Source organism: Giraffa tippelskirchi, chromosome 7, assembly GCF_054371585.1.
Source record: "Giraffa tippelskirchi isolate mGirTip1 chromosome 7, T2T-mGirTip1v1.2.pri, whole genome shotgun sequence".
Classification (NCBI taxonomy): Eukaryota; Metazoa; Chordata; class Mammalia; order Artiodactyla; family Giraffidae; genus Giraffa; species Giraffa tippelskirchi.
In genome coordinates, this window is record NC_137281.1 from 55,368,877 (window position 1) to 55,396,385 (window position 27,509).

Genomic DNA, 27,509 nt, shown 5'->3' on the forward strand with positions numbered 1-27,509 from the left:
ACAATGCCTTCATTTAAGGTTTAATAGTTTTCCTTCCTTTCTTCCTCTCAAATTTAATTGATTTATTTTTTCCTTCCGAGCCTGCAAGAAAAATAACCTCATCCTTCACTTGACTCTTTTTTTTCTGGATGCATCTACCATCTGACCTCCAAACAAAAAAATAACTCAAATGTTTCCCTTCATACCAAAGACAAGTAGATGCCTAAAACAGTTTATTGAAAAAGGTCGTTTTAGGACAAACTCGCACATATGACGGCAGCCTTTGGAGGGTCCAAGAACCAGGAAGCCAGGAAAATACCAAACTAATTTCAGTAACTTGATCGCCCTGCCTCCTGTTACCGAAATGACTGCAGTTCATTAAGTGCCTGCAGTGTGGGGCGGACAATCCCCTGGGCGTTCTGGAGTTCCCATCTTGAACAACTCTGCAAAGCAGGAAAAGTGTCCGTGTCTCACAGATGCAGAACCAGAGCTCAGAGAAGGAGAGGAACTGGGCCCAAGTCACTCAGATGGGACGTGGCCTAGGCCAGGTTTGAAAACTGGGCCATGTCTGCTTCCTGAGTCCCGAGCTCTTCCCTGGCACCCTGCTGCCTCTCCAGACAGAAACTCGCCACCTATCAGGCTTCCCCAACTGTCAGCAGAACTATTTTCAGCAGTGGTATGATTTCACCACACGGGAGCCAGGCTCATCAAATGAGATAATGCATAGCAAGGCTCTGAAAAGGGGCTCTGGCCATGAAGAGACGATTGGAGGGGGAGACCTGCAAAACCCAGAGGACTGGATATGACCTGAGCATCATCGTGGGATTCAAGCTCCACTGCAAGCTGGCCAACCTTGAATTTTCCAGGTGCCACCATCCACAAACACAGGTGTGAAGCAGGGGTGCCTGTGATGGGAGTTGTAGCCGGTGTGAATGATAAGACACAGGCTTACAAGCTGTTAGTGAAGCCAGCTGGGGGGTGAGGCCAACTTCCTTCTCATGACCTGCCTGTGGATCCCAGCACTGAATGTGGACTTAAACAACACGCTTTGAGAGAAACCAACTTCTGAGACGAAGGGACATTTTGAAAATTAAATTATGCCATGTGAATCAAGCAATCAATTAGCAATCAATACATATCCAACAGTTACACCTGTAGACACAATTCATAAAAGTATGCATACAGGGACCTCCCTAGGTCCAGTGGTTAAGAATCTGCCTTCAAATACAGAGGACAAGGGTTGGATCCCTGATCTGGGAACTAAGATCCCACATGCCTCGGGCAACCAAGTCCATGCACCACAACTTCTGAGCCCAGAGCCCATGAGAGCCCGTGCTCCACAAGAGAAGCCAAAGCAATAAGAAGCCTGCGCACCGCAACCAAGGAGTACTCCCCGCTCGCCACAACTAGGGAAAAGCTTGCAAACAGCAAGACGCAGCACAGCCAAAAAAAAATAAAACACAGAATTAATTAAAATCATTAAAAATAAATAAATACTAATGGCCAAACATAGGAAGAGCTGATTAATCTAATCAGAGATGTGCAAATTTAAGTGATATTGTTTGAAAAAATGCTAAATGCCAAAACTGACAACGATGCAGAGTAAATGGGCGTTTAAATTGCTCCAAGATTCCAGGGGTATGATTTGACAGAACAAATCAAGATTTCAAGATTAGGAAACAAATCCCCTGACTCGGCAATTCCACTTCCAGAGAATAAACCTATTAGAATAGTCACCGATGGGCACAAACATTTAATTACAAAATGTTCATCTCCATTCCACAGCTATCCAAACGCTGAAATCCACCCAAATGTGCCACAGAGGGGAAACGGTTAGAACCATATAATGGCCATGCAACCCCTTATGATGCTGTAGAACATTCTACGGCAGGGAAAGGTCCTCATGACCACAGTTTAAACGGAAAAATCACAAAAGAAAAGAAGCGAAGGAAAAAATGCTGGGAGTCAAACAGACTACATATTGACAGTGACTCCTGGTTGGTAAGGATTGAGATAATTTTTTTTTTCTTATCTGTATTTATTTTTGTTTTTACTTATCTGCATTTTCTAAGTTTTCCATAAGGAGCATATGTTTTATAACAATAACAAATAATCCTAGACCAGTACCTGGCACGTTTCAGTTTGACAAATGCCAGCTCCTGTCCCCCACAACACTTTCCCCAAACTAACTTGACAGTGACAGCAAAGGGGAATTCTTCTGACCGAGAGAGTGTCCGAGTACCAACCCACGAGCAGTCCCGAGATCTCAGGTCTCCACCCTCCCTACAGACACCACACTCAGCACACAGCCTGGCACAGAGCGGGCTCCGGTAGATTTTTAAGGTAAATTTGTTGACTTCAGATAGACTGGATAAGCTGCTGGGAAAGAGCGTGGGCAGGACTGAGCACTGTCCCTCCCAGGAAGGGAGCAGCAAGGGGAAGAGAGCTCCAGGCACAGACTCGGACATTCTCTGTTCTGGTTTTGCAGGTACCCATGGCTCAGGAGCTGTGACCTTGGGCAGGTTTCCTCACCTCTCTGGGCTTTCAGCCAGACACAAGTTCAGGAGAGCTTGTGAGCAATGCAGCGAGAATTAAGTAAGACAAGGGGTACAGAACATCCGCAAATTCTTAAGAGCTGTTAATATAAGACAAGAGGACAGTGATTAACTAGTACTAACCTGGAATAATGAAGTACATTTCAGAGGTAAGGGTGAAAATGAAAAGTATCTTATTTGTTTTCACTTCAGCTTCCATACAACTACACCAGAAACTTCTTGGATTCTGAACCGTGTCCCTCTTTCCAGGAGATCATCTGTTCCTGTGAAAGGCCTGGTCCCACCCACCTTGTTGGTCCTCCCATCCTACCGAGGGAGGACTATTACAAACACTGGGGAGAGTGCCCCCCACCCGCCCCTCAGCCTCTGCGCCTCACTGCAGCACACTGCCTCAGCCATCCTCTCAGGGTCTAGCGAGGAGAACCTGCTTTGGTTTCAGTGACAGCACCATCTCAGTGAGGCTGCTAACAAGAAGGATCCAGAAAACCAAGCAGCACAGCCTGGCAAACACGTTAACACTTTAGACCCCATCCCTGTCATGCAACTCGTTAGATAATTAGGACACTTCCCGTTCAGTTCATCTACGGGGAGCCGTGCAGACAAACACTGGCCCTTCAGGAAACGCAGTGTTGCTTCCGTACTAAGCCGAAGGGAGAATCAGAAATTCAGGCAGGAACCTCTTAAGTTTCTGGAATTTGCTTTTTCATCAATCTATGGACTTAATTTAAGAGATCTTTGCATGAAGACCCTCTTTGCATGAAGACCCTTCTTCTACTGACCACCCCCCACCCTCCCCCAGAAGTTACTCTGGAAAAGGCTGAGGACTCAGATCTGGAGTGAGAGAGAGAGAGAGAGAGAGAGAGAGAGAGAGAGAGAGTGTGTGTGTGTGTGTGTGTGTGTGTGTGTGTGTGTACTCTGGAAAAGGCTGAGGACTCAGATTTGGAGTGTGTGTGTGTGTGTGTGTGTGTACTCTGGAAAAGGCTGAGGACTCAGATCTGGAGTGTGTGTGTGTGTGTGTGTGTGTGTGTACTCTGGAAAAGGCTGAGGACTCAGATCTGGAGTGTGTGTGTGTGTGTGTGTGTACTCTGGAAAAGGCTGAGGACTCAGATCTGGAGTGTGTGTGTGTGTGTGTGTGTGTGTGTGTGTGTAACAGTGCAGGGAATGAAGAAAGAATGTGGCCGCATCATCCTAGATGGGCGACGGTCAAGGGTGTGTGTGTGTGTGTGTGTGTGTGTGTGTGTGTGTGTGTGTGTGTGTGTGTGTTCAAGGGTGTGTGTGTGTGTGTGTGTGTGTGTGTAACAGTGCAGGGAATGAAGAAAGAATGTGGCCGCATCATCCTAGATGGGCGACGGTCAAGGGGGTTCCGACAGCCAGCAGGCCTTTCACCATCAAGTCTGGACTGATTCCCAAGACAGCCACAGAGTTTTAACCATTTTTACGGGACAGACAATGAAAACATCTGTAAAGCAATGAGCAGAACATTTTAAGACTGCTGAAGGAGTTTCACACCATTACAACTATATTCGCAATGCTTGCTGGGCTCTTTTCGTTTTGGAGAGAGAAAAATGTTGCTGAGAGAAAGAACAGAAATAAAAGCATGTAATATGGTGTATTCATTTTGTCCCCATTTAAAATTTGAAAATAAGTAGTTTCATAAAGCCAAAAGGATTTTCTCTTCTGGGTCAAATTTCTGTTTGAAAGCTGAAGCATACAATTAATGGGTTGCCTCCAACTTCGGGTTACAGAGCCAAAATAAAAACTACCCTTCTTAAGATCTTGTACGTGAAGATACAGGCCGTCTGCTTCATATTAAGTATTTGGTTTAACATGGCCTCTCTTAGTTAAGAAGCATATACTAAGCCCAAAAGGACACATTTTCTTTCTACTGCAAAAACATATCATTACTAAGCAATCTAATTACAATAAATTATATAACACTGAGTAGGCTGGGGGAGGGAGGCAGAGAAATTCTATATTCTTAGGAAAAACTGGAGGATCACCAAGGCCCTCTAAACGAATCTTAAACAGAGGTATTAGTATTTAAATATTACAATTTCCACTTAAAAATTAAAAAATCACATTATTGATAGGCCAGCACACTCAAAACCAATAATGTCACGAAAACACATGCCCTTGTGTAATCTGGCAGAATGGGCTGCTCCCTGAACACAATGGGCCTTTTTACTAAATGGATCTCTTCATCCTTGGAATTTCATACCAGGAAAAAAGGGGGAGGCAAGAGGAAGGGGTGAGAAAGAAAAGAAACAAGCCTGACACTAGTAACAGTCTTCAGTGTGAACTCTTTCACCAAGAACTACGAGACCTGAAAGATATGTTAGAAAAGTAAAAGGCATTATTTAACAAAAATGAAAGCAAGACCCCGCTGAGAGAAAGAAAACTGGACTGAGATGCTACCGCTTTTGTTTCATTGTCTCAAAGGGCAACAGCGCCCTCCAGTGGAGAGAAAATATAAACCTATAGGAAGACATTTCTCTTTTAGGTAATTCACGCAAAATACACAGAACCCTTTCTTTCCTCACAACTGCTATGTCACTGTACTATGCAAAAGCTCAAATATTTTATTATATTGGGGGTTAAGTAAAATAACTGACAAGTTTTCAAACCTGATAAAACACTTGTATCTCAATTGCTCAGTCACTTTAGTCGTGTCCGACTCTGAGACCCCATGGACCATGGCCTGCCAGGCTCCTCTGTCCATGGAATTCTCCAGGCAAGAATACTGGAGTGGGTTGCCAGTTCCTTCTCCAGTGATAAAGTATGAAGTGAGTGAAGTGAGTGGAATGAAGTCACTCAGTCGTATCCGACTCTGCGACCCCATGGGCTGTATGTAGCCTAGCAGGCTCCTCTGTCCATGGGATTTTCTAGGCAAGAGTACTGGAGTGGGTTGCCATTGCCTTCTCCATGTAATCTCAATTAGGGTGGAACTATTTTTAAATACTTCTTTTTAAGTGATGATTTTAAACCACTCTGGCAATGAACAGCAGCTTATATGAACCTCGTTTGTTATGTTTATTTATAACAAATAAAATCTCAACATACATGCAAGTATGAAATTCAATTGACCTCATCTGACAAAAAAGTTTTAGTTGACATCTACTGAGGCACATATATCATTTACATATTATCTATTGCATACATTTTTAAATAAGTTTTTAAATATAATTACCAAATTATGAGATGAGGCTCATTAGAATATTTCAGTTGACCTCTTCCTTTAGGTAAATGGCTTCACAAATATTCTGATCATGTGATTCCCATGTATATTCAATGTCTAAGAATATTTAAACGTAAAAAAGGTTCTTCAATTCATAAGTACTAATTCTCAATTTTTATGTAATATTATTCAAGGACTTCTTCCAGTACTGTCAAAAATCTCCATAGTTTCTCGGAATAACTGCAAAATCATTTCACTTACATGGGTGTATTTGATCATAAAAGAGAGATAGTCACAAATGTTTTTCATTTAAAATGGGGGTCTGAATTGCCAAAAGATCATTTAGATTACTTCAAAAAATTCCCCTCCACTTAATAAGTGCCAGGTTCTTAAAAAGAAGATAAACGTCATGATCCCACTAGTTTAAATCTTGTTGACAACCAGAAAGGAGACTGTAATCAGGCATTTCAAGATCTCAAGTGTAATGATCCCATATGAGGGAGTTTTAACCAAGAAAACGACTTCAAGGCACCCTCTTGGCCTTGAACGTATGGATCTTTTGGAATAACTGGGACAGGGAGGAGTCAATGGTGTGATTTAGGCTGGAAGGAAAAATTTAGTTACACTAGATGTGGAAAAAAAACCCGAAGATCTGAGGGTGGAGAGGAAGGGATTCTGGTGGGTTTAAAACCTTAAGGGTGAATACACTTTTCCACACGAAGAAAAGCACTCTTCTAGTATCGCTGTACAGCTGGTAGAATTTACGCCAGAGATGAATTCATCGTGGTGATGACTTGTAGGATAAAAGAATACAGCAAGTACACTTCACACTGGAATTTCAACACATGATTTTGGAATAAGACCCCAAGCTCTAAAACACAGGCCCTCTAACCAAAACAACCAGTTTCAACATTCAACTCCAACATTCTGGGATTCCGGGGTAGAAATCTGATACCTTCATTTTGTTTCAAGAACAAATTTGGGGTTGACTTTGATAGCGTGGACATATATTTTTTTAATATCTCAAAGTATATAAATTTTGGTATATAAGTGTGCACACACATGTACACACATTATTAGAATTCTTGTAATGAACCTTAAGGAGATTTATCACATATAACGTAAATATCAATAGAAAATTGAAGTATCGGTCCTAAAATACATTTTACTGGTATATACTGAGATGGCCAGCTTGTATTTGCTCAGGGTTAAAAACAACAGTTTTGTTCTCGTTAATGGGTCCTCTGACTCAAAAATCAAAAGCAGGCCAGGCTATTACAGATCTCAAGTCACAATCTTTGAGACAGCCCAGCATTATCAAGGTTCAGTAGGTCAAAGAAATGTTTCAACCTGACTACACCCCAAAAGGGATTTAAAAACCAAATTATAACCACTGTTGGTTTTAAGACTGGAAGTTGGGGACTTTCCCTGGTGGCTCAGCAGTAAAGAATCCACCTGCCAGGGCAGGAGATACAGGTTCAATTCCTGATCCGGGAAGATCCCATGCACCGTGGAGCAACGAAGCCCGTGGGCCACAGCCCTCAGGCCTGTGCTCCAGAGCCCCAAAGCCAACAGCCGAGGCCAGGGGTCTAGAGCCCGTGCTTTGCGACAAGAGAAGCCACCACAATGAGGAGCCCATGCACCGCATCTAGAGAAAAGCCCGCACAGCAATCAAAACCCAGCACTGCCAAAACGAAACAAATCTTTAAAAAGCTGAAGTTGGGAAGGTTTTATCATCATTGCCAGTGGACAGCAGACTGCAAATAGCTAAGCTGCAGGCACATCCTTGTTAACAGTTCTTCAGTGGATGTCCGACAGAAACTGGCCCTCTCTCCTTAGGTGCCATGATGAGAACTCTGCTCCCTGCATCCATCTGCACGATTTCCAACCGACGTGCCTGCTCACAGGAGACAGCACGCAGGGCAGGCACGGCCCCACGCTTAGGCGTTCAGGCAGCTGGAAGGGTCTGGCCTTTGAGGAGCACGGTCAGCCCTCAGGTGCGAGAAGGCAGCAGTTTGTACTGAGCTACTGACAGGCAGAGAGGTCAACAACCAGCTCGGCCAAAAGGCCTGAGTCCCGAGAAGCAGCTATGGGTTCTTCCACAACGGGAGACCCCTGGTCTCCGAAACCCCCTCTCCTGGGACTTGGCGGGAGATTCCATCTGCGTTTAACAATCACCGTGCTGAAGCCACTTCCGTTCATTTCTTTTACCAGATCAGTTCCGTCGTGCCATGGACTTCAGGGAGCTATGGACACCTGCCCCTTCCTGGCCAGCGCTACACCGAGCACAAGCAGAAATGACCTCCCGCCTCGTCTCTACGGGTAGGTGGTCAGGACCAGGCTCCGGGCCGCACGGTGTGAGCAGCAGCTCTGGCGCACAGGGGGACTTGCCCCAGACACTGAGATGCTGAGCTCCAGAAAGAGGTCCACAAGCTGCAGCACTCCATCTACAAATCCTCCAGGTGTGAAACGTGCTCAGACAGAGGCCAAGGAGAGAAGAATGCGAGCTCCAGAGGAGGTGACGTCCCTGGAGCCGGGGGACAGGGCCCTGGCGGGGCTTCCCCAGGAGACACGCGGTATGCTAGCATCACCCTGCTGGCCGGGGCCTGGATCCCCAGAGGGCAAGTCCAACAGAGCAGTGCCCTGTCAGGAATTCAACCAAACCATCACAGGAAAACACCGAATTTGTAAACCAACCTTTGTAAAGCTGATCAGGTTACCTATGTTTTCAGCTGGGGAGTCACCGCTCTCAAAATAAAGGCTGGTATGTCCTGTGACAGCCGCCTCTGCTCCCAAGAGCACAGACGTCCAGGAGGCTAAAGACTGGGCAGTTCCCACGTGGGTCACAGGCACCCCTGAGCAGCAAGGGCAGAGTGCAGGCCAGCACATCCAAGCTACCACAGAAGATGAGTCCTGAGTGCCCAGGAGTGTGGAAAACGGAGACGCCCGGTGTGCTCTGCTCTCAGTGGTCCCGTGTGAAGCGGCAGCAACAGAGCGGTAATGGCAACGTCTAAACTGGCGGGCTTCACAGTTCAGGAGGGGGGCTTCATCTGGAAGGCACACGCTCCTGGGGCAGGGACACTGTGTGGCCGCGGCACAGGACACCAAAGTCGCCTTAGAGATGACCGGAAAGCCTCAGGCCTGCCTTCAGCTCTTCTCTTTAAGCCTCCTGGCGGGGCTGCAGTGTGACAGTTATTCGCAAGGATTTGATTACCTGGAATGTTCGGTCCAATATTATTTCACAAAATTAAGGAAACAAATCTCAGGAGCTCCCCCAGACTTGGGCTTCTCAAGGGTGGAGGGGCCCCAGGGTGAGGAGGCAGAGCTGAAGGCAACTGAGGTCAGAGCTGGGGAAAGGGGGGCAGCCCCCCGACCTCCCTCCCAGCCTGAGCGCGACCACTCGCCACCACGTGCTACTGGACCACAGACAGCCAGTGCAGGGTCCACGAGACAGCTCAGGAACAACGACAGGGAAGCAGTCAGAGCTGTGAAGAGCCAGAGTCCCCTCCGAGGGGCCCAGGGCACATTTCTTCCCCGCACTCCAGAACCTCCTCCTCCGTTCCGACCACAGTTCAATACCCCACCGCAAGGAGCTCTCCGTATATTCTGGACCAATGCCTCTGGTCCTGTAATAAGGCTTCCCAGGTGGCTCAGTGGTAAGGAATCTGCCTGCCAAGCAGGAGACATAGGTTTGATCCCTGGGTCGGGAAGATGCCCTGAAGAATGAAACTTCAGGGGAAGGATCCACTCCAGTATTCCTGCCAGGGAAATCCTATGGACAGAGCATCCTAGCAGGCTACAGTCCATGGGGTCTCAAAAGAGTCAGAAACGACCTAGCCACTAAGTAACAACAACGATGTCATAAGCCTGTGGCAAGTTTTCAGCAGACATTCCCCCAGACGCAAAGGTGTGCCATGTGGCAGACAAGGGCCAAGTTTGACCACTTACGCACAGACCATCAGGAGTCACATGTCTTACTAATGAAAGGGAAAAACTGTCCAGCCACAAGATTCAGTTCAGTTACTCAGTTGTGTCTGACTCTGTGACCTCATGAATCGCAGCACACCAGGCCTCCGTGTCCATCACCAACTCCCGAAGTCTACACAAACCCATGTCCATCGAGTCGGTGATGCCATCCAGCCATCTCATCCTCTGTCGTCCCCTTCTCCTCCAGCCCCTAATCCTACCCAGCATCACGGTCTTTTCCAGTGAGTCAACTCTTCGCATGAGGTGGCCAAAGTATTGGAGTTTCAGCTTCAACATCAGTCCTTCCAATGAACACCCAGGACTGATCTCCTTTAGGATGGACTGGGTGGATCTCCTTGCAGTCCAAGGGACTCTCAAGAGTCTTCTCCAACACCACAGTTCAAAAGCATCAATTCTTTGGTGCTCAGCTTTCTTCACAGTCCAACTCTCACATCCGTACATGACCACTGGAAAAACCATAATGTCTCTGCTTTTTAATATGCTATCTAGGTTGGTCATAACTTTCCTTCCAAGGAGTAAGCATCTTTTAATTTCATGGCTGCAATCACCATCAGCAGTGATTTTGGAGCCCCAAAAAATAAAATCTGACACTATTTCCACTGTTTCCCCATCTATTTCCCATGAAGTGATGGGACCAGATGCCATGATCTTAGATTTCTGAATGTTGAGTTTTAAGCCAACTTTTTCACTCTCCTCTTTCACTTGCATCAAGAGGCTCTTTAGTTCTTCTTCCCTTTCTGCCATAAGGGTGGTTATCATCTGCATATCTGAGGTTATTGATATTTCTCCCAGCAATCTTGATTCCAGCTTGTGTTTCTTCCAGCCCAGCGTTTCTCATGATGTACTCTGCATATAAGTTAAATAAGCAGGGTGACAATATACAGCCTTGACGTACTCCTTTTCCTATTTGGAACCAGTCTGTTGTTCCATGTCCATTTCTAACTGTTGCTTCCTGACCTGCATACAGGTTTCTCAAGAGGCAGGTCAGGTGGTCTGGTATTCCCATCTCTTTCAGAATTTTCCACAGTTTATTGTGATCCACACAGTCAAAGGCTTTGGCATAGTCAATAAAGCAGAAATAGATGTTTTTCTGGAACTCTCTTGCTTTTTCGATGATCCAGTGGATGTTGGCAATTTGATCTCTGGTTCCTCTGCCTTTTCTAAAACCAGCTTGAACGTCTCGAAGTTCACAGTTCACATATTGCTGAAGCTTGGCTTGGAGAATTTTGAGCATTACTTTACTAGCGTGTGAGATGAGTGCAATTGTGTGGTAGTTCGAGCATTCTTTGGCATTGCCTTTCTTTGGGATTGGGATAAAAACTGACCTTTTCCAGTCCTGTGGCCACTGCTGAGTTTTCCAAATTTGCTGGCCTATCAAGTGCAGCACTTTCACAGCATCATCTTTCAGGATTTGAAATAGCTCAACTGGAATTCCATCACCTCCACTAGCTTTGTTTGTAGTGATGCTTTCTAAGGCCCACTTGACTTCACATTCCAGGACGTGTAGCTCTAGGTGAGTGATCACACCATCGTGATTATCTGGGTCATGAAGATCTTTTTTGTACAGTTCTTCTGTGTATTCTTGCCACCTCTTCTTATCTTCTGCTTCTGTTAGGTCCATACCATTTCTGTCCTTTATCGAACCCATCTTTGCATGAAATGTTCCCTTGGTATCTATAATTTTGTTGAAGAAATCTCTAGTCTTTCCCATTCTATTGTTTTCCTCTAGTTCTTTGCATTGATCGCTGAGGAAGGCTTTCTTATCTCTCCTTGCTATTCTTTGGAACTCTGCATTCAAATGGGAATATCTTTCCTTTTCTCCTTTGCTTCTCACTTTTCTTCTTTTCACAGCTATTTGTAAGGCCTCCTCAGATAGCCATTTTGCTTTTTTGCATCTCTTTTTCTTGGGGATGGTCTTGATCCCTGTCTCCTGTACAACGTCACAAACCTCTGTCCATAGTTCATCAGGCACTCTGTCTATCAGATCTAGTCCCTTAAATCTATTTGTCACTTCCACTGTATAATCGTAAGGGATTTGATTTAGGTCATACCTGAATGGTCTAGTGGTTTTCCCTACTTTCTTCAATTTAAGTCTGAATTTGGCAATAAAGAGTTCATGATCTGAGCCACAGTCTGCTCCCGGTCTTGTTTTTGCTGACTGTATAGAGCTTCTCCATCTTTGGCTACAAACAATATAATCAATCTGATTACGGTGTTGACCATCTGGTGAGGTCCATGTGTAGGAACGAGATCTTTTGGTTACTTCTCTGGGTAACTGAGTGTTAAATAGAGAGAGATTTGACTTAAGTCCTTATTTTTTTCTTAATTATTCTACTCTGTGTTAGTCCACACCCTCACAAAGAGTGGTCAACACAATCAACACGACATTGTTTCCTGGATGACTGAGGATCTAGCAATTATTTTTAATATAGCATCATCAGTTTTTTCTATCGATAACAAATATGTAGAATTATCACCGATGTGATTCAGAAAATTGGACTGAACATATTCTCAGTCCAGGATGAGGTCCGAGAGTTGATTTTTAAGTAAGTCCTTTTCAAATTAAAAAAAAAAAAGTTTCCATTAGCTTCTTCACCTTAATAGACACGGTACAGTCCTAGGTTCTGCTCTGGGGCTTCCCTGGTTAAGAGTTGGCCTTGCAATGCCAGGGACACTGATTTGATCCCCGATCCGGGAAGACCCCACCTGCCCCGGAGTAACTAAGCCTGTGTGCCACAACTCCTGAAGCCCTCACACCGCAGAGCTGGTGCTCCCCGACGAGAAGCACTGCAGCAAGAAGCCCGCGCGCCGCAAGGCAGAGCAGCCCCTACTCACCACAACAGAGACAGCCCACAGGCATGCAACAGACCCAGGGCCCCCAAAAAGCAACATAACAAGTAATAAAACTGCAAATTAAAAAAGGATGTCTAGTCTTATTTAAAAAGAAAAAAAAAAAAGTTCTGCTCTGGGACTGTAGCTTGTTAGATTTTTGACCCTGAACTCTGAAACAATTGATCCTCTAAGAAAATGTCACCACCTGGACTTGCCCTGATGATACCAGGAAATGTTTCTGCAACTTCAAGAAGGGGTCACCAAAAATTAACAAAGATGGAGAAAGAAGACCTGGAGGTGCACAAATGGGTGAGGACCCAAAGCTGGTCAGAGAGGCAGCTGCGGGGGGGGGGGGTCATGAAGGGGCTGGTGCTGCGAAGGGTTGAAAGGACAGAGAACCTGCCAGAAGACAGCTGAACACAATTCCAGGTCTTGTTCCTGTAAATTAACCTGAGGGTGCGCATCCTCACTGGAAGCAGCTGGCTCCTACAGACTCAGATGTTCACGTCACCGGAACAAAGGGAGATGAGAATGAAATCACATGGAGAGTGACTGCGGGGCCAGCTGCTTGGCCGTGCTTTCTCTTCCAGCCCGTGACACCCGCTGGAGCCCCCACCCTCCTGACAGTCACCGTGGTGAAACACGGGCCATGGAGAGGTTAAGGCAAGGACTGATTCTGCCGCCCTGCAGGGAAACAAGATCCTGCTCTCCAAGGAAAATGATATTCTCGGTGACCAGAGGACACCTGCTGTGCCCTCTGTCCCACACCCGCAACACACGGCTGCTTCCGAGATTCCACTACCCATCAACGTTGCGCTCAAGGAACCCGATGACCGGACTATGTCTGCACAGCACACAGACCAGGTCAGAAAATCCCAAACGGAGCCTGCCATCTCTCTTCCTTAAAACCAAAATAACCACTGTCTCCTGTGACTGCAGCATTTGGAGAATTCGGGGTCGGCCCCTCTGCGGCCTTCCTTCCCCGGAAACGCCGGGACCAAAAAAGAGTCCAGGACTTTAATGACCCGAAGGCCGAAGAGGCTACAAGTATCTTTTAAATCAGAGAATCACTGAACAAAACTTCCTCATGGCTAGAGTGGATTTCATCAGACACGGATAGAACATAACGACAACCACGACTGTCAGCTAATGACCCACCAATTCCTGAGTTCGCCCCGGTCACCACGACCACTTTGCCGCTGAGGTCTCGGCCCTGGAGGATCTCCATGGCTGTGGTGCTGCTGTCGTATCTCTGTCTGGTGGTCGGCTTCGTGGGATTGTCGTCCACGGTAAATGCCAGTCGTGGGTCCAAGTAGGTGGTTCTTTTGTTTATGTGGCTACGGAGGAAAGGAGAAAGCAGTGAGGCCACAGCAGTGGATGGAGGCGTTTATGACCACAAGACAGTCGTGCGGGGCAGGCTAGGCAAACTCCATTTTCCAGGGACTAGAAAGGCTCTTTCAACCCTGGAAAGACCTGGGGTCCGTCTGATCTATGTTCTGGGCTCCAGAAGGATTATCGTCCTGCCTAGGAAATGGGCATCCAAACTTTTTCTTCAGAACTGCCTGTAAAAGAGGTTGTGACGCACAGTAAGCGCTGCCGTGTATCCTCAGACCTCAAAAACACAGCAGGCTTGGGGTTTTTTAATTAAGTCACATAAACATGCTGAAGACCTGCTGGTCACTCTTGTTGGTAGATTTCAGTTAGATCTCTTATGTGCAAGGGCCTGAGAAGATTCTGAGCAGGAAACTCTAAGTGATACAAGTTGCAACAATAAATATGAAAGCGGTCAACTGCTAAAATTTCTAAACATTTTCATTTTAAGACTATACTCGCACTCTTAATTTTGATTTGGAGCTGATCTCAATCTTGCAGAAACAATATTAAAACATATCGATTCTGTAAACAATGTATTAAAACACACTGGTACATCCTATTCATACAGAAAGACCAGTTGCTCCTACTGAATAGGATTTGCTTTTTACATTTTAAATGTAACCTTGGGATTCGAGGTACACCTCAACGTATCTTGAAAGCTATGAAGAACTCTCCAGAAAGAAAGATTTCATGATTGAAAATGGATTTGGGGAGTTCCCTGGCGGGCCAGTGGTTAGGACCCAGTGCGTTCACTGCCCTGGCCCAGGTTTTGATCCCTGGTCGGGGAACAAAGATCGCAAAAGCCTTGTGGTGCAGCGGAAAAAAAAAAAAAATATATATATATATATATATATATATAGGTTAAAAAAATGTATCTGTAATGTGTGTGTGTAAAACTATATACATTAAAAATCTATACTTGTCACCCCATAAACACTAAGACCCAAGAATAACCCGACTTTCATTTGACTTTTAACCACAGTTGCCAGGCAAGCATTCTGACTCCAGTCATACAGACGACAGAGCTCCCTGGAGACACGGTCACCCTGGCTCACAAATGTGCGTCTCTCTCCCAGTCCCTCAGCGGCTCCACCCCGGTAACCAGAAATAACCTATGGCAGCAGTCCTTACACCACGGCAACAAACCTGGGCTCTTCCCCCAGGGAACTGGCTGCTAAGTCTATCAGCACTCTAACAGATCAGAGTGGGGCGATGACTGGCCAGGCAGCTGAGCGCTGGCCTCCCTTAGAGCATTCTGGGGACTGAATGAGCTAACGCTACAGGTATAAGGTAGTTAGCCACACACCTGGATCATGCTAGGTGCTAAACACATGGTTACTGTTGCTGTTTGTTATTGTAATTTATTCCGAAGATAGTGTTTCAGACGAGGATGCACAAAATATTATAATTATGGGCACACCTTGGAGATATTGAATTGTGGGGTCAGTTCCAGACCAAAGGAACAAAATGAATGTCACATGCAATAAACTGAGTCATACAAATTTTGTGGTTTCCAGTGCATGTGAAAGTTAAGTTTACACTAGAGTCTAAATGTGCAACGGCATCGTGTCTAAAAAAAAAAAATACATACTTTAATTAACAAATACTTTATAGCTAAAAAATACTAACCATCATCTGAGCCTTCAGTGAGTCGTAACCTTTATGCCAGAGGAGGGTTTGAAATATTGCAAAAATCACCAAAATGTGACAAAGACACTAACTGAGCAAATGTTATTGGAAAAATGGGGCCAAAAGACACTCAGGGTAGGCTTGCCACAAACCTTCAATTTGTAAAAAAAAAAAAAAAAAAAAAAATAGTATCTGTGAAGTGCAATATGACAAGGTCTGCTTATATGGACGCCACATCACAGAAATGTAACAGCATCAATGCCCAGTAGGTAATTTGATAAATTATAGTGTATCTATACAAAATGATACAATATACAATACAAGAAAATAAACATCATTTTCTTGAAAACTTTGTAAGGCTATGAGAAAATGCTCACAAGAATTATGTGCCAAAAACAGTTAACCAAACAGTTCACCCAATACATTCTTTTTTTTTTAAGTATATGTACAGAAAACATTGAAGAAAAAAATTCAAAAATCATTAAGAGTAGTTACTCCTGCTGGTAAGGTTACAATTACATATTACATAATATTTTTCTACAATGTATACGCTTATAAAAGCAAGAAGGCCGAGAATAGTTTCTTTGTAGACACTTACTCGACAAAAAACACTTGTCCATTCTCATCGGTTTCTTGCTCCCATCCGTAGGGCAAATCTGAAAAACAGAAAGACAGGTCTACCTGGGGGAAGGAGAGGGTGCATTGAAGCCCCTGCCCTTTTGGCCACAGTCCCAGGTCCCAGTCTCCCACAGGACCAGCAGGTCGAAGGTTCCAACTATGGCAGGTTACCCCAACCAGACTCCACATTTCTGTCTCTTGCTTGGGAAGTGAGACTATTTCATTCTTTTTACTTTTACTGAAGTATAGTTGAGTGACAATATTGTGTTAAGTTCTGCTGTACAGCAGAGTGACTCAAGTTTTACATATATATTCTTTTTCCTATTCTTTTCCATTATGGTTAAATCACAGGATACTGAATATAACTCCCTATGCTACATAGTAGGACCTTCTTTTTTTATCTATCTTATACACAGTAACGTGTATCTGTTAATCTCAAACTTCCCCGTGGAAGTCACAAGCCTCTTCTCTATGTCTGTGAGTCTGTTCATTTCATAGACATGTTCATGTGTTGTATTTTAGATTCCACATATAAATGATATCATATGGTATTGTCTCTTCTGACTTACTTTCCTTAGTATGACAATCTCTAGGTCCACCCATATTGTTGCCGATGACATTTCTTTCTTTTTATGGCTGAACAGTATTCCACTGTATGCACACACCCCTCTGTCCGTTCGTCTGCTGATGAACAGTTAGGTTGTTTCCATGTTTTGGCTATCATGAATGGTGCTGCAGTAAACAGGGCTGCATGCGTCTTTTCTTATTATATGGGTATATGCTCAGGAGTGGGACAGCTAGGTCATATGGCAACTCTATTTTTAAGACTATTTCATTCTTGATCATTCTTCAACACTCCCTTCAGCTCCTGCTTTTCACAAAATCCTTACTGGTTGCTCCAATCAACATGAATTCTCCCTTGAATGAATTTCCAGAAGGTACCTACACTACAGCAGGCAGCCAGCATCATTTGTGTGCTGACTTGTGATGACTCCTATTATAGAGCAGTTTCACTTTTTCTTCCATGGGTACTTTTCAAATAGACCCTCAGCCTCTTGAGGGCAGGGACATTCTTAAGTTTCTACTCCATGGATGACACACGTACTCAGAAACACCTACGAGTCACCACAAGCTTTACGAAATTCTAACAAACACTGGTACACTTAATTCCAGGACAGGAACCAATAACATTTTCAAACAGTGCAACTATGGAAAAACCTAATGAACTATGAGTTCAAGAGCCCTGTTATTTTAATACTTTATTTTTAAGGCCAGTAAGAAATCAGTACTCCACTCAAAAATCTCATCACTTTCTTCTACCGAATCCTACAAGCTCCTGAGAGGGAAGGTCCAGTTCCTCAACAGACCCTCTGCCTGTGACAGTTTTCCCATCTGAACGATGCTTAACATACAAGGTTCTCTGCTTTCTGACAACGACATACAAACCTCCTGCAATTCGCTTTCTTTTCCCCGTCTTTGGATGTTCCCACTGGGTCTTCTCCTCCGTGTGACTGTTTAAAAAAAAAAAAATCCAGAGAACAATAAGAAAAGTTACACTTCTGAAACTCTAAAATACACTTCTAAAATTAATCCACGGTATTAGACTTTTCTCTCCCCAACATAATTCTCTCTCAAGAGTAGTCAAGTCAGACGTTCACAAAGAAATATTCAGAACATAAGATGACTGTTTGCAACAGGTCAGATTCTCTAGGCTGCAAGCAGCAGAAGTCTGGTAAAAGTCTGAATTTATGAACCGGTGGTGAAGCCAGAGGAAGAAGACGGGGCCCTTGCTGTGGGTCAACTCTACAAGTCTCGCTGAATTTCTCAAAATATCTAGAGGTGTTCTGCTTTGTACTTGCTTCAGTTTTACTCCAGGACAGATTGAAAACTTTCAGTCTAATTTACAATGCTGACATGCAGATATAATCTAGATACAACCTTAATCTTAGTGGTTTCCCTGGTGGCTCAGATGTAAAGAATCTGCCTACAATGCAGGAAACCCAGGTCAGTCCCTGGGTTGGGAAGATCCTCTGGAGAAGGGAAAGGCTACCCACTGCAGTATTCTTGCCTGGAGAATTCCATGGACAGAGGAGCCTGGTGGGCTACAGTCCATGGGGTCGCAAATCTTCTTAAATGTTTACTCTGTCCACAGATTTAACTTGAAAGTGTTTTTTAAGCACTGATCCCTAATTTCACCCAAGAGGAAATTAAGAAGTGGTAAGACAGCCCCATAGGTCAAGTCACTAAGATTTGGAGCCTCAACATCCTCACTGGCAAAATGGAAATAATCTTACTAGTGATCTCAGGAAAATGCTATGAGGATACTGTACATAAAGGGTTGGACACGGTATCTGACATATAAAAAGCCCTCAAAAGGTCTACTATTATGAACAAATCAAATAAACAAGCTGGTCTGATTTCCATGCCAAGCTAGCCTTTCATTTCAGGAGAGCATATACAGTTATCATTCAAATTCAAACCACGAGCCAATAACAGACTAGAGACACCTGTCAACAGGTGACCTAGTGTCAAGAAAAACATAAAATTACTTAATCCCAGAAAAAGCTGCATGTTCCAAAAAGCATTCAAAGTTCACATGCTCAGGCCAAAGTAGAAAATTACACTAAATCACTGACAACCGGATGACAGAACAGTTCTTCCCGAGCCGTTATTTTAAAGAGAATAAATCCAGAGAGCAAGTAAACGCTCCTGTAAGATGCTACACGTCAAAAGCAGGGTCCTTCTAGGAACTGCTGGCTTCTGGTATTTTGCAAACTCTCAGCGGCCAGTTCAGGGACACTGTGGACTTTGGATTCAGGAGGCCACACACCCGAGCTCCTGCACTGCACGCATCCAGTGAGCTGGTCTCGCCAGCAGCACAGGGAAGGTAAGAGGCCGGACCCGGGACAGCGACTGGTGATCGGTTACATGGACAGAGGGCATGGGCAGCCCTGCTCGAAGAAAGGAAGCCCCGTCTCCCTAGGAAGGGTAACCCTGCTCCCGCCCCCAGCACTCCTGAATGGGGGGATCACTCTCTGCAGTGGGGACCATCCTGGGCACTGCAGGGTGATCAACAGCATCCCTGGTCTCTACCCACCAGACACCAACACAGCTGTGGCAACAGCAAGGCTCTGCAGACACTGCCCCCATCTCCCGCAGACTCGGGGTCCCGGGCCTGACGCCCACATTTCCTGGTCCTCCCGCTCACCAGCCTTGTGCCGTTGGGGAAGTCACTAAGTCTCCCTGAGCCTCAGTTTTCCCATCAGTACAAAGGGAGTAATAACAGCCCCACTTCTTGGGGTCAGAGAAGCCTCAGTCAGGTTACATGTGTAAAGAACTAAGAACTGTGCCTTTGACAGAAAAGGATTATTTGAAATAAATTTCATACAAAAGTTAATTAAAAGCTGTTCCCTTTCCACTGTAACCTAAAATGAGTTTTTAATGAACAGAAAATTACAACACGTCCCCACTGTTATCTTAGTCTCCTTCAAAAAGAAGTCCTCTTTTATTTTTCTTTTCTTTCAGCAAGCTTTCTTTTTTTGTGTGTCATTTAAAGAGATAATTAACAGTGATCTTAATGTAAAACAAAGGGATCAAAATTAAATTCACACCACATTACATGGCTATCACTTTCAAGTATGCTCTTCTAAGGTTGGGGGTTTTTTGAAGCTCAACAGGGAGACCCAGAGCCTCCTGCAGACAGGGACCCACCTCCCGCTGGGCAGGCCGGCCGTCCCCCTTCAGGAGCAAAACAGGGCAGGGACTGAGGCCCCGGAGACCCCCTGGACTGCACCACGGCCCCCAGCACTGAGCCCTCACCCCTCAGTCCCCGCCCCCAGTTAAGGCAGAGGGACTGCCCTGGGTGGTGTCAGGGCAGCGAGAAAGGCCCCCCAGCTCACTCTGGTGACCAGTCACCCTCAGCCATGATACCGGCCCTCCCTGGGGGCCCAGCGCCATGTGAGCCTTTGAGGCCTGCCTGTGGGGAGGCTGAGGGACTGACAGATCCCACATGGGAGAGGAGGAGCGAGGCTGCGAGGGGGGTTCCCACGAGACCCCAGGGGTCCGGCTAGGAGCTGTGGCCTCAGTCCTTGGCCGGGGTGGGGGACACCCTGCAGCAGTGGGAGGAAGGCCTTGGAAAGAAGGAAGGACTCCAAGGGCAACCTTCTGAGAGATCGGTCAGGTTCCCCAAACCCCGAGGGACGAGTGACTGTCCAGAATTGGGAGTGAACAAAGGACCGGGATGCTTGAAGGTCGGCAGAGCTCAGGGGGACTGCTGGAGATGCAGGGCCGGGCTCATTCCAGGCATCCTTCACCCCGAGCAACGACCAGAGGGCTGGGAGGAGAGGAGAGCGTCTGCAGAGCAGCATCCACCGCCCCAGCTGGGAGCCTGCCATGCTCTATCACCCCAGTCAGTGTCAACAGGGCCAAATATCACTGGGGGGCCCCGGGGTGTTTTCCAGGGGCCACACAGGCACCACGGAGTCCCCCGCCGTGGGCTCCCGGAAGCCCTCCACGGAGCCGGCGGGAGTGTGCAGGCCTTACTGAGTGAAGGCGCCCTAAGCCCCGGCGGTGGATGCCCTCCAGGAAGGAAGTCGAGGGAAAGGTCACCCAGCAGAAGGCGAGGCGCAGGGGGTGAGAGGCCAACGGGCAGGAAGGCCAGGGGTCCCCAAACGGAGGGAAGAGGTTGCAAGCGGCAGACATTTTTCTCTCTCCCTTAAGCAGCAGGAGGAAACAAACCACAAGTGTCAGATGTTTTCTCTCTTAAAATTCTCTGCTGCCAAGACACCTGGTTCCACCTGAACTTAACTTTTCTCAAACCTTGAGCTCCCTAATGCGTTTTTCTTATGGAAATGTTTTTCTTAAGCTATGTTAATGAAACTATGTATTTGTTTTGGAATTTGCCTTTCTTCAAAATGGTTCCACCTAAGACTAACTTTTTTTCTTTTCTCAAACCTTGGGCTGATAATAGCTCAACAAACCAGTACTTATATCAATTGTTTTATGGCTGGGGGATGACACACCTTGTGCCATCCTAGCTCAAAAATGCTTTTTGTGGGAGAGGGGCCTGGTGAAACGCCATTAGCCTTGAGGTGTCTCTCTTATCTGATTGGTGATGGTTTAATGGCTAAGTTTTGTCCGACTTTTGCGACCCCATGAACTGTAGCCCTCCAGGCTCCTCTGTCCATGAGATTCTCCAGGCAAGAATACTGGAGTGGGTTGCCATGCCATCCTCCAGGGGATCTTTCCCAACCCAGGAATCGAACCCAGGTCTCCTGCACTGTAGGCAGATGATTTACTGACTGAGCTAATTATCTGATTAACAGTTTTCTAACAGACATAAAACATCCGGCTAAAGACTAGCAGGGGGGCACTCTTTCTGCCCCTCCTGATGTCTATGTCAGAAGCTTTCTCTCTTTTATACTTTTAATAAAACTTTATTACACAAAAGCTCTGAGCGATCAAGCCTTGTCACTGGCCCAGGACTGAATTCCTCTCCTCTGGAGGCCAAGAATCCCGGCATCTTCCACGGCTCAGCAACAACCTTTTGGGGGACAGCACAGTGACCACAGCCACAGGAGCCTCCAGACCGAGCATGAGGCCCCAGGTCAAACCTGAAAGGGAGCCAGGGAGCTCTGGGGACAGAGGCCACATCGGGGACAGGCCCTACCCAGAGCAGGAGCAAGGGAGGCCCTGGAAGCCAGGAAGCAGACTGTGTGCGTCTTCACATCCCTGAAGGCCACCCGCCCAGGGAGGCCCAGGAGAGCTTCGCTTGATGAGCTCATTTCCTTACTCCTCGAGGACTGATTTTGCAGCTCCCTGATGCTAAGCACGGGAGATGGAGGGGAACGAGAAACAGTCCCTGCGCTCACAACGCTGACAACCTGGGGAGGGACAGAGAGCAGGTGTGGCCGAGTGGTGCGTAGAGAACTATGGACGAGGGGACACAAGGTGCTGGGACGAAAGGGCAGGGCCCGTGCATGGGGACGCCCTCATGGGCAGAGGCACTGAAGCTCAGCTCAGACGGATGAAAGAGCCCTTCAGGCAGAGGCCACGGCAACAACCAATGCCCATCCAGAAGCCACCCAGAGCCCCTGGCTCCCTCCAGTCCTCCAGAGCAGAAATCACCCTTCTAAAGACACAGAGCAGAGCTCACTCCCTGGCCACAAGGCTTCAGTGGACCCCGGGGTCCTGACCGTGGAGCCCAGGTCCTCTGAGGCCAGCAGGGCGCTTCCTCCTCACCAGTGTTCAGGTTCCTGCACCACCATGGCACAGGCCAGACCTCAGTCTCTTCTACCCGAGCTGCCCCTGGACCTGCCCACATCTACCTGTGCCCTAAGGCAGGGCTCAGGGGCCAATCGCCCCCGGTACCTCCCCACCTGCCCGCACAGCTCATGCTGGGCACACTGCCGCTCATCACACACACACGGTGTGAGGACCGCTTTTTGTATGTTTTGGCCACAACGGGCATCTTGCAGGTCTTAGTCCTAGTCACTGGACCACCAAGTGGAAGACCCACCAAGCGGTCTTATTTATCTCAGTTAAACCAGCGCTCAGCAAAGGGCCTTGCGCAGGATACCTTCCCAATATGTCTTCAAAGAACGCAGCAAGGTCTTTGCCTCCTGCTTTTCTTTCTAGAAAGCCACCAAAGGCAGCCAGCCGTGGCTCACAACCTAAGGCAGATCAGAATCACCTGGGAAAGATTTCACAAACTACCAGTAGGGGCGGGAGGCGGGGCAAGCAAATGAAGAGAGAAGAATCACCTGCTGGTGGAAGCCGGGAGCAGAGCCCGGTCAGTTTCCCAAGAGTAGAAAATCACTGATTCACTTCCGTGTTTCTCAAAGCCATAACCTGCCTTAGCTTGGAAGCTTAAAAAATAGAGAGTCCCTACGTTGGGTATCTGCTGAGACCCCAAATCTACAGTTATGACGGTCCTCAGGTGATTCTAGTGTCAGCCCGAGACGGTGCTGTCAGCTGCCAAGAGTGGGACCCGGCAGAGTTTGTTCAGGCCTCAACTAAGCCTTTACTACAGCGCCTCAACTAAAACTCTCCAACCAACTCCCTTAGCAGATGAGTAACCCCTGAGAGTTATTCCCACGGCCCAAGGGCACACAGTAAGACGCGGGAGAGAGGGCCTCCTGGGGCTTTCAAAACTTCACCGAGAAATACAGTAAAGCTGTATTAGCTACATTTTATATACATGCATATACACATAGCTCTACTAGGACATTTGTTACAAATACACACTCCTGGGCTGCCCTTCGAGACCCCCGAGAAAGGAGAGGGGCGTGCTCATTTTTTCTGATGTTGGAGAAATGGGGATGCAAGCGTGTGCATACCCGCAACGCCGGGCACTGTCGCCTCCTGGGCAGCAGAGGGCGTGTCTAGGCGCTGCCAGGTGACCCCACGCTGGACAGCAGGGCCAGAAAGCGGGATCGGGCCCGTCCTCAGGAGCCCGGCAGCCCTCATTGCGCCCGCCCAGGCCTACCCCGCGCGGGCAGGGGTCCGGAGGCAGCGCGCGTCCCAGGGCGCGGAGCGGTCAGGGTCCTCCGCGCGCCCCGGATGCCCCCCTTACTTGGCATAGTAAACCCAGCCGTCCTTGGTGGTCCTCTGCTCCCAGCCCGGGGGCAGCTCGTCCTCGCTGTCGGTGTCGTCCAGGCCCGCGTAGCGCAGGGCTGCCATGGCTGCGGGGGAAGCGGTCACTCGCCCGCCGGCCGCCTGGTCTCCGCGCCCAGGAACTCACTCCGGCTTCAACCGCGCGCCGCGCGCCCCGCACGCTCGCGCCTGCGCACCGCGCCGCCCGGGGCCCCTCGATCGCCCAGGCCGCCGAATCCGGGGCCCGCACTTTCGCAGCTGCCGGAGCAAAGGAAGGCGGGGCCTCGGGGGAACGCAGTGGGAAGAGCGGAGGGGCGCGCACGGCCGCTCGGCTGGAAGTAAAAGCCGGCGAACGCCCCGGGGCTCCGGAGGCGGGGCCGAGCTCCTAACCCCGCCCCACCCCAAGGCCCGGGGGTGTGAACATCCAATCATGGGCCAGGGCTCCGCCCCCGTTGCTGGGCGACCCTTAATCACTTCCGCGTGGTCCTGGCCTATCCCGCGGGAGCTCCCGCCACTGGGCATCCTGGGAAATGTAGTCCCGGATGTAGCCGGACTAGTGCACCGCGCGGGAAAGGGAGGAGGCAGGTGATGCTGGCTTTCTAAGGCTACACCGCCTGTCCGGTGTTTACGGCAGGAAGTGAAGGGTCTTGCTCAGAAGACTTCCAGAGCTTTCCCAGGCTGAGTCACAAATTTTGTTATGCGTCTAAACTCAACGCTATGCTGCTGCTGCTGCTAAGTCGCTTCAGTCGTGTCCGACTCTGTGCGACCCCATAGATGGCAGCCCACCAGGCTCCCCCGTCCCTGGGATTCTCCAGGCAAGAACAATGGAGTGGGTTGCCATTTCCTTCTCCAATGCATGAAAGTAAAAAGTGAAAGTGAAGTCGCTCAGTCGTGTCCGACTCTTCGTGACCCCATGGACTGCAGCCTACCAGGCTCTTCTGTACATGGGATTTTCCAGGGCAAGAGTACTGGAGTGGGGTGCCATTGCCTTCTCCAAACTCAACGCTATACCACGCTATAAAAAAGCAAATTCCCACGCACCTGCTGATGCCCCAGTCCTGGAGAAGTTTCTTCCAGTCCCAGCATGGTTCTGTTGGTTACAAATGCCTGCCGTTTATAGACTTTTCCAGAACATTTGCTTAGAACTTGCTCCCAAGCTGAGTGTTATAGGGAAATCTGTGATTTCTCTGGCCCTAGTTTACTGAAGAATGCAAGACTCCACGTGTTTTAAAGTGAGGAAAATGGGGAGAAGGGAGTTTTATCTTTTATCTTCAAGTCCTTTATCAGGACTTTTATCTTCAAGTCCTGGGATTCATGTTGCTTTGGGATTCATGTTGCTTTGTGATTCCTGCTCTGCCTGCTCTTTAGGGGAGAGGCTTGCTTTCCTAGGAAGTTACTCAACCGAAAGCTAACCTAAGGTAAGCATGTTCTAGTTTTGACAGACCCGCTATCCCATCTCAGATCCATCACCACATCACTCTTTCCAAATCCATGTACATTTAAGTGAACTACTATTAATCTGCCAGCTTCTGCTCATCCCAATTTAACCCCTTACCCCTGTCACCCAAGCCAACTTATTCCTTTGATGTGAATAGGAAATTAGATCCCAAAATCCCTTAGTAGTGAGGAAGGGTATGAATAGAGTCAATCTCCTTAGCCTCAGTTTCTCCAATCATCAACTATAGCCTCTGCGCAGCTTCCTAAGGACCTGCTGTTTAGACTTATCTCAGGTTGCCCTCATCAGACCCTCTACTGGCTCCTGTTGCCTGTGACTTTGCATCTTCCACAGATGGTGAAAGATGGTATCTTCTCCAAGCTGAGTCGTGCTCCCCTTAGCAGGATTCTTGTTCGAACCTCTGCTCTTTCTACCACTTTAAAACTTCCTCTAGGCTTCTCTGCCACTGACACCAGGGTTCCTCAACCTCAACACTGCTGACATTTGGGGATCCCGAAATTCTTTGTTGCAAGATTCTCCTGTGCACTGTGGGATGTTCAGCAGCAGCTCTGTCCTCCACCAACTAGATTCAGTAGCATCGCCTTTCCTGCAGCTGCAACAACCAAAAATGTCTCCAGGCATTGCCAGTTGTTCCTGGAGTTAAGAACGGCTGATCTGCACTGACAATAAATCTGGAAGTTACTAGCCTGTGAATCAAATGCTGATTTGATGATTTTATGAGATTTATTGAAGGCATTGAAGAGCCCATTTCTGGCCAGAGATTCACAGATGGTACCTAGATCCTACCGGTTCTGATTGCTGAGTTCTCTAGCATCATCTGAGGCCATTTGCCTCTCTAATTTCTGGCCCATCCTCAGGTGAGAGACAGGAGCTGACAAGTGTGGCTAGGTGGCCCAGACTACCCATCATGGTCCTAAATGGTTATGATGACCTCGTTTTATTCCTCTCTTCCTGCCTCTAACTGTTGGCCTTGATCAGAAGTCAATGAAGAAAGACATTCAGGAATTTGGGGAATTGTACAATTAAGCAAGTCAAATTTAGTATTTATAGTCTTTGGATTTCACTGAACCTGATGTTTTAGTTACACTTACTGGATTGCAACCAACAGAGACTCACTCAAAAGTTTATGATCAAGATGTAAATGAGCTAAATTAGAATATTGTCATGACCTGCAGAAGCCCAAGGACAAGCCTAATTTTTTCTCTCATGGGTTTCATGGTCTCTTGCTCCTGCTCTGTGTTCATGGGCAAGCTTTTTTTTCTCTCTTTCATTACTAGCTTCCTTTATTCATAGTTTCTGTTCCCCTTGGACTTCAGCTTGGATGTGATTTTGACTTTGGATCTATCAGAGGGTCAACCCTGTTTAGCTTGTAAGATTATTATGGGATTGCAGAGTCTTAAGCTTGGGAATGAGCCAAGATATCCTCACCATGTGCTTACAAAAGCCTAAAGAATGATTTCTTATTGTAAAGCCAGCTGAATCAATTGATTATTACATTGATTAAAAAAAAAAATTCACCATGTGGTTATACAACTACACACCAGATGGTGCTATTACCCACAATTTTAAGGCTAAAGCCCAATTTGAGACAAGGATTTCTACATTTGAAGCTTTCTTTCTGATCGATCACTTCTGCGATAACTGACAATTTATCAACAGAAGACTGGTAAGTTTTCTGCTGAAAGCAGTTTGGCGTTACTCATGCAGTGGGTACAGGTTTTAGTGTAATGTTCCTGAGAGCCACATTTCTTTAGTTCATTGTTATTATCAGGATAATGGTCATTTCCTTTCCCTTCAGACACACAAATGCCCCCAAAATTCTGCAAACCTGCTATAATAAGCAAGAATACTGAACAGGATTCTCAGGGAAAACTCTCCTGGTTAATGTGGACTTAGTTGGAAAGTGTTTTTTGTATTTTGATTATTCATTCAAACACACAAGCAGCAAAAAAATGTATTAGATCTCTTAGAAAAGTCAAGAAAAATGAAATACTCCTTGCATCCAGAAATCAGTTGGTTAGAATAAAACCAGCAGACAAAGAATGATGAGGTTTCTGAGAGCAGTTCCAACCAAGACCTAGAGGTATGCAGAGATCGGGGAGAGTTTTGGTGACAGGATTTTCTATCATTTATCTTGGGAACCAATCTCAGTTACTGTCACTTTCAAGCTGTGTGTGACAGTGCCCAAGTCACTTATCTGATTCCATGATTATCAGCCCAGTTTCTACAGAGGAGGCAAATGGGGCACAAAGAATTGAAGTAGCATGTCCAAGGTCACTGGGTGAGCAAAAGCCAGCAAGGTCTGGAATAG

At 46.9% G+C, this 27,509-nt stretch overlaps 1 protein-coding gene across 32 annotated transcripts in view; it reads right to left on the reverse strand.

Annotated features, from left to right (window-relative positions):
* WWOX (WW domain containing oxidoreductase) overlaps positions 1–23,919 on the reverse strand; it is a 918,690-nt gene extending 894,771 nt beyond the window's left edge. For all 32 annotated transcript variants that reach the window (XR_014060529.1, XR_014060530.1, XR_014060531.1 and 29 more), the window contains exons 1-4: positions 23,723–23,919; positions 17,596–17,660; positions 16,130–16,187; positions 13,687–13,865 (exon numbers count right to left, since the gene is read on the reverse strand). Coding sequence is in view for 27 of the 32 variants with exons in the window: in XM_081513858.1 (XP_081369984.1) it covers positions 13,687–13,865; positions 16,130–16,187; positions 17,596–17,660; positions 23,723–23,829 (409 nt within the window). In the remaining 5 variants the exon portion in view is untranslated. The remainder of the gene's footprint in view (positions 1–13,686; positions 13,866–16,129; positions 16,188–17,595; positions 17,661–23,722) is intronic.
* Positions 23,920–27,509: the final 3,590 nt, after the last annotated feature.